The 4,073-nt window shown below is 43.6% G+C and overlaps 1 protein-coding gene across 1 annotated transcript in view; it reads left to right on the top strand.

Annotated features, from left to right (window-relative positions):
* Positions 1–235: 235 nt before the first annotated feature.
* The window catches only part of ZNF536 (zinc finger protein 536), a 184,226-nt gene continuing 180,388 nt past the window's right edge, over positions 236–4,073 (top strand). Inside the window, exon 1 of the mRNA XM_053953232.1 lies at positions 236–2,405. Coding sequence (XP_053809207.1) covers positions 236–2,405 — 2,170 coding nt within the window. The remainder of the gene's footprint in view (positions 2,406–4,073) is intronic.

The raw sequence follows: 4,073 nt of genomic DNA, 5'->3' as shown, positions 1-4,073 counted from the left end.
GAAATTGTCACACTTTTTAAAATAGTAATTAATAGTTCTTGGTACACAGAATGAGTACATGTATGATCAAAACTGTGTAGCACAGTTGGCACTTAATACACTTTTAATTGTTTTAACACTAATTCCTTTGCATTATTATGAGTAGGTAAAACTTAAAATGCAAATTGTACACCAGTGATTCAATGCTTGTAACTCTTTCACAGTCTGAATCTAAAATATCTTCTGATTTTCAGAGATGGAGGAAGCTAGTTTGTGCCTTGGTGTTTCTTCAGCTGTGCCAGAAGCTGACGCCCATCTCAACAGCACCATACTCAATGGGCAATATTCAATGAGTCAGAAGCTGCACCAGATCACTTCCCAGCTCAGCCATGCCTTCCCAGAGCTCCAGAACAGGCAGAATCCCGAGGAGAAGGCGTCAGTGCCACTAGAAGACAAAAGTCACATGTCCATAGCAAACCAGCCCATCAGCAGCCAGATGGCCCTGCTGGCAAACCAGCTCAACAGAGAGGTTGATACCAGCTTGAACGGGCGTGTGGATCTGCAGCAGTTCCTAAATGGACAGAACCTAGGGATTATGTCTCAGATGAGTGACATCGAGGATGACGCCAGGAAAAACAGAAAGTACCCCTGTCCCCTCTGTGGGAAACGCTTTCGATTTAACAGCATCCTGTCCCTACACATGCGAACTCACACTGGAGAGAAACCATTCAAGTGTCCCTACTGTGACCACAGAGCAGCTCAGAAAGGCAACCTGAAGATACACCTGCGTACTCACAAGCTTGGAAACCTTGGCAAAGGTCGTGGAAGGGTGCGAGAAGAAAACAGACTTTTACATGAGCTGGAGGAGAGAGCAATTCTTCGGGACAAGCAGATGAAGAGCAGCCTCTTGCAGCCACGACCCGATGTGAAAGCACAGCAGCACGCCCAGCCGATGCCACTCGCAAACTGTAACTTGTCTGTGCCACCTAATCACAACACACCTGATATTTCAAACCCTGTTCCCTCTCCAAAGCCAGTCAGTGTCCAGGAAGAAGTTGTTGCTCAGACAGCCGGGTTCAGGTGCACGTTTTGCAAAGGCAAGTTTAAGAAGCGAGAAGAGCTGGACAGGCACATAAGGATCCTACACAAGCCTTACAAGTGCACTCTGTGTGACTTTGCTGCCTCTCAGGAGGAGGAGCTGATCAGCCACGTGGAGAAGGCTCACATAACTGCAGAGTCAGCACAGGGCCAGGGCTCCAACGGGAATGGGGAGCAATCCACCAATGAGTTTCGTTGCGAGGTGTGTGGTCAAGTGTTTAGCCAAGCCTGGTTCCTAAAAGGCCACATGAGAAAGCACAAGGATTCCTTTGAACACTGCTGTCAGATCTGCGGGAGGCGATTCAAAGAGCCTTGGTTTCTTAAAAACCACATGAAAGTCCACCTGAATAAGTTATCTGTAAAGAACAAATCTCCTAATGATCCTGAAGTACCTGTCTCCATCAGCAGCATGTCCCAGGAAGCTCACGCAAACTTGTATTCGAGATACCTGTCATGTTTGCAGAGTGGTTTTCTTCCCCCTGACAAGGCAAGGTTGAGTGAACAAAATCAAATCTACAGCAAAGGAGATATGCCCATGAAAGAGAAAGAAGTCTTGGGGAAGCTCCTTTCGCCCATTTCTGGCATTGGCCACAGTATTGCCGAAGGGGATAAACATTCTTTATTGGGCTGTCTCAATCTGGTGCCTCCTCTGAAATCCAGCTGTATAGAAAGGTTACAAGCTGCCGCCAAAGCAGCAGAGATGGATCCAGTAAACAGCTATCAGGCCTGGCAGCTCATGGCAAGGGGAATGGCCATGGAACATGGCTTTTTGTCTAAAGAGCAGCAGATACAGCGCAGCCACGAAGACACTTTGGCAAATGCTGGAGTTATGTTTGATAAGGAGAAGCGAGAGTATGTGTTAGTAGGAGCAGATGGCTCTAAGCAGAAAATGCCTGCTGATTTGGTTCACAGCACTAAAATGGGCAATCAGAGAGACTTGCCAAGCAAACTAGACCCTTTAGAAGGCAGTAGAGATTTTTTGTCACATGGTATGAACCAGGGACTCGATTACAACTTACAAAGTCATGGAAACATAAAAGAAAAGCCAACTGAATGCCCGGACTGCGGAAGGGTTTTTAGAACATACCACCAAGTGGTCGTTCACTCCAGGGTCCACAAAAGAGACAGGAAAGGAGAAGATGAAATAATTCAAGGTAGTCTCGATGAGCGGCGTGGGTCTGGAAGTGATCAAGAGTCTCAGTCTGTCAGCAGGTCGACAACGCCAGGGTCCTCTAACATTACTGAAGAAAGTGGAGTAGGTGGGGGTCTCTCGCAGACAGGGAGTGCTCAGGAGGACAGCCCTCATCCTTCCTCACCCTCCTCTTCAGGTATGATAACTTCTTCTTCCCTCTCTGCACTGAAAGCTTCATAGCTGTATTTGAAAGCACGGCAGTAAAGTAGTTTATGCATTCTCTTGTCAAGTGGTTTCCTACAGTCCACAGGGATGTGCTATTGTTTGCCAGAACATCTGTGTTTGGGTTCCTGCAATGCCTTCGAGGTTAATTCTCTGCTCACCCTTTTCCCCTCCAAGGGCAGGATGCCCAGCCTCTCAGCTGACACCTTCCCACCGTGCAGGGTCTGAGCAGCCACCAATGGCTGTGTCACTTCCAGGGCCTCTCGCTCCAGGTTTTCACAGGTGGTTTTCTCCTCCTCTTCTATTCATGGTGTCTCTCTTGCAGATCTTGCCCTGTCCTCCATGTAAGATGCCTTCTTTGAGCTGTGGTTAATAAACTGTATGTTGGCTCACCTCTCTGATTGCCCTCATTCTGACAGCCATGTCAGTTCCTTAGCTATTCCTTGTACCTGGCCACCAGACTGATTAAAAAGAGATTCAGAAATATAAATTACTAACCTTTTGACAATCTTCTAACTTATGTGCAGATTTTAACTTGTATGAAGCTTTCTGCTTAATTCACACCCATTTTGAAAGTACAAGAAAAAACAGAAGTTGGACTGAAACATTTTAATTGTATTATATGTCATGTTAACTTGCTGCGTATAAAATAGCAAAGCAGAAAATATTTAATTGGAGATATCTATAAAATATTGAGCTTCCTGGTACAATTTTTAAAGTTACTAGCCTATGACTGCTGAAATAAAATCTCCAAGTAATAACAGGTAAGATTTCTGGCCTCATGTATCTTTCCAAAGTCACTTACTAATGGATAGTAAATTGAAAGTTATATCTTCAGCCCTTTATAAAGAAAGCACCTCACTAATACTGTAATCATTCTGCAAGCCTAACAACAGAGGAAATCATGCCATAACAAATACTCTGTTACTAATGGCAACATTGATTTCTGCAATCAGCCATTAAGTCTAGAAAATGAAAGACAGTTTGAGGTACCTTAAGGCATTACATTGCCCACTGTTAAAGAGCTGGTAGCAGGCTGTTGAGGGTAATTCTTTTTAGCTTTTTTCCCCCCAGTTTCGATAAATATTTTAGTATTGGAGGCAATTCACTGCTACAGTTATTAAGTATATGCCAGTTTACTTTTGTTGTTCTTGTCATGCTCCAGTATTCTCTACTTCTGAGGCCAAATTAATATAAAAATAGTGTTAGTTTGCTGGGTTATTACAAACCAGTAAAGAAATTGTTAAGACACATAAATCTGCACTCCACATTCCACAGATTCCTATAGTACTTAAAGCTGTTGTTTAAATACCCATGAAACACAGTCTACTCTTAGAGTCATAGCCTCGTTTGCAATTTATTACTGGTGAGACACGTTAGAAAATTCTATGTAGGAACAAGGCTAACAGGAGAGAGCTAATTTCATACTATATATAGTTGTTGAGATTCTTTTAAGAGGATTGAAAATATGTCAGGATGAAGAAGATTATTTTTCTAACCTTCACTTTAAAAAATCCTACACATTGGGGGGGGGGGGGAAATATGTTTTATTATTAAAAAATGTCACTTCTGTTTTGCAATGCCATAGAGCAATCAGAAAGAAAGGATCCCGAAATTGTTCAAGTTCTGTCTGAAACCTTTC

Source organism: Vidua chalybeata, chromosome 11, assembly GCF_026979565.1.
Source record: "Vidua chalybeata isolate OUT-0048 chromosome 11, bVidCha1 merged haplotype, whole genome shotgun sequence".
Taxonomy (NCBI): Eukaryota; Metazoa; Chordata; class Aves; order Passeriformes; family Viduidae; genus Vidua; species Vidua chalybeata.
Note: the sequence above shows the minus strand (reverse complement) of the source record. Positions and strands in the feature narration are given on the sequence as shown.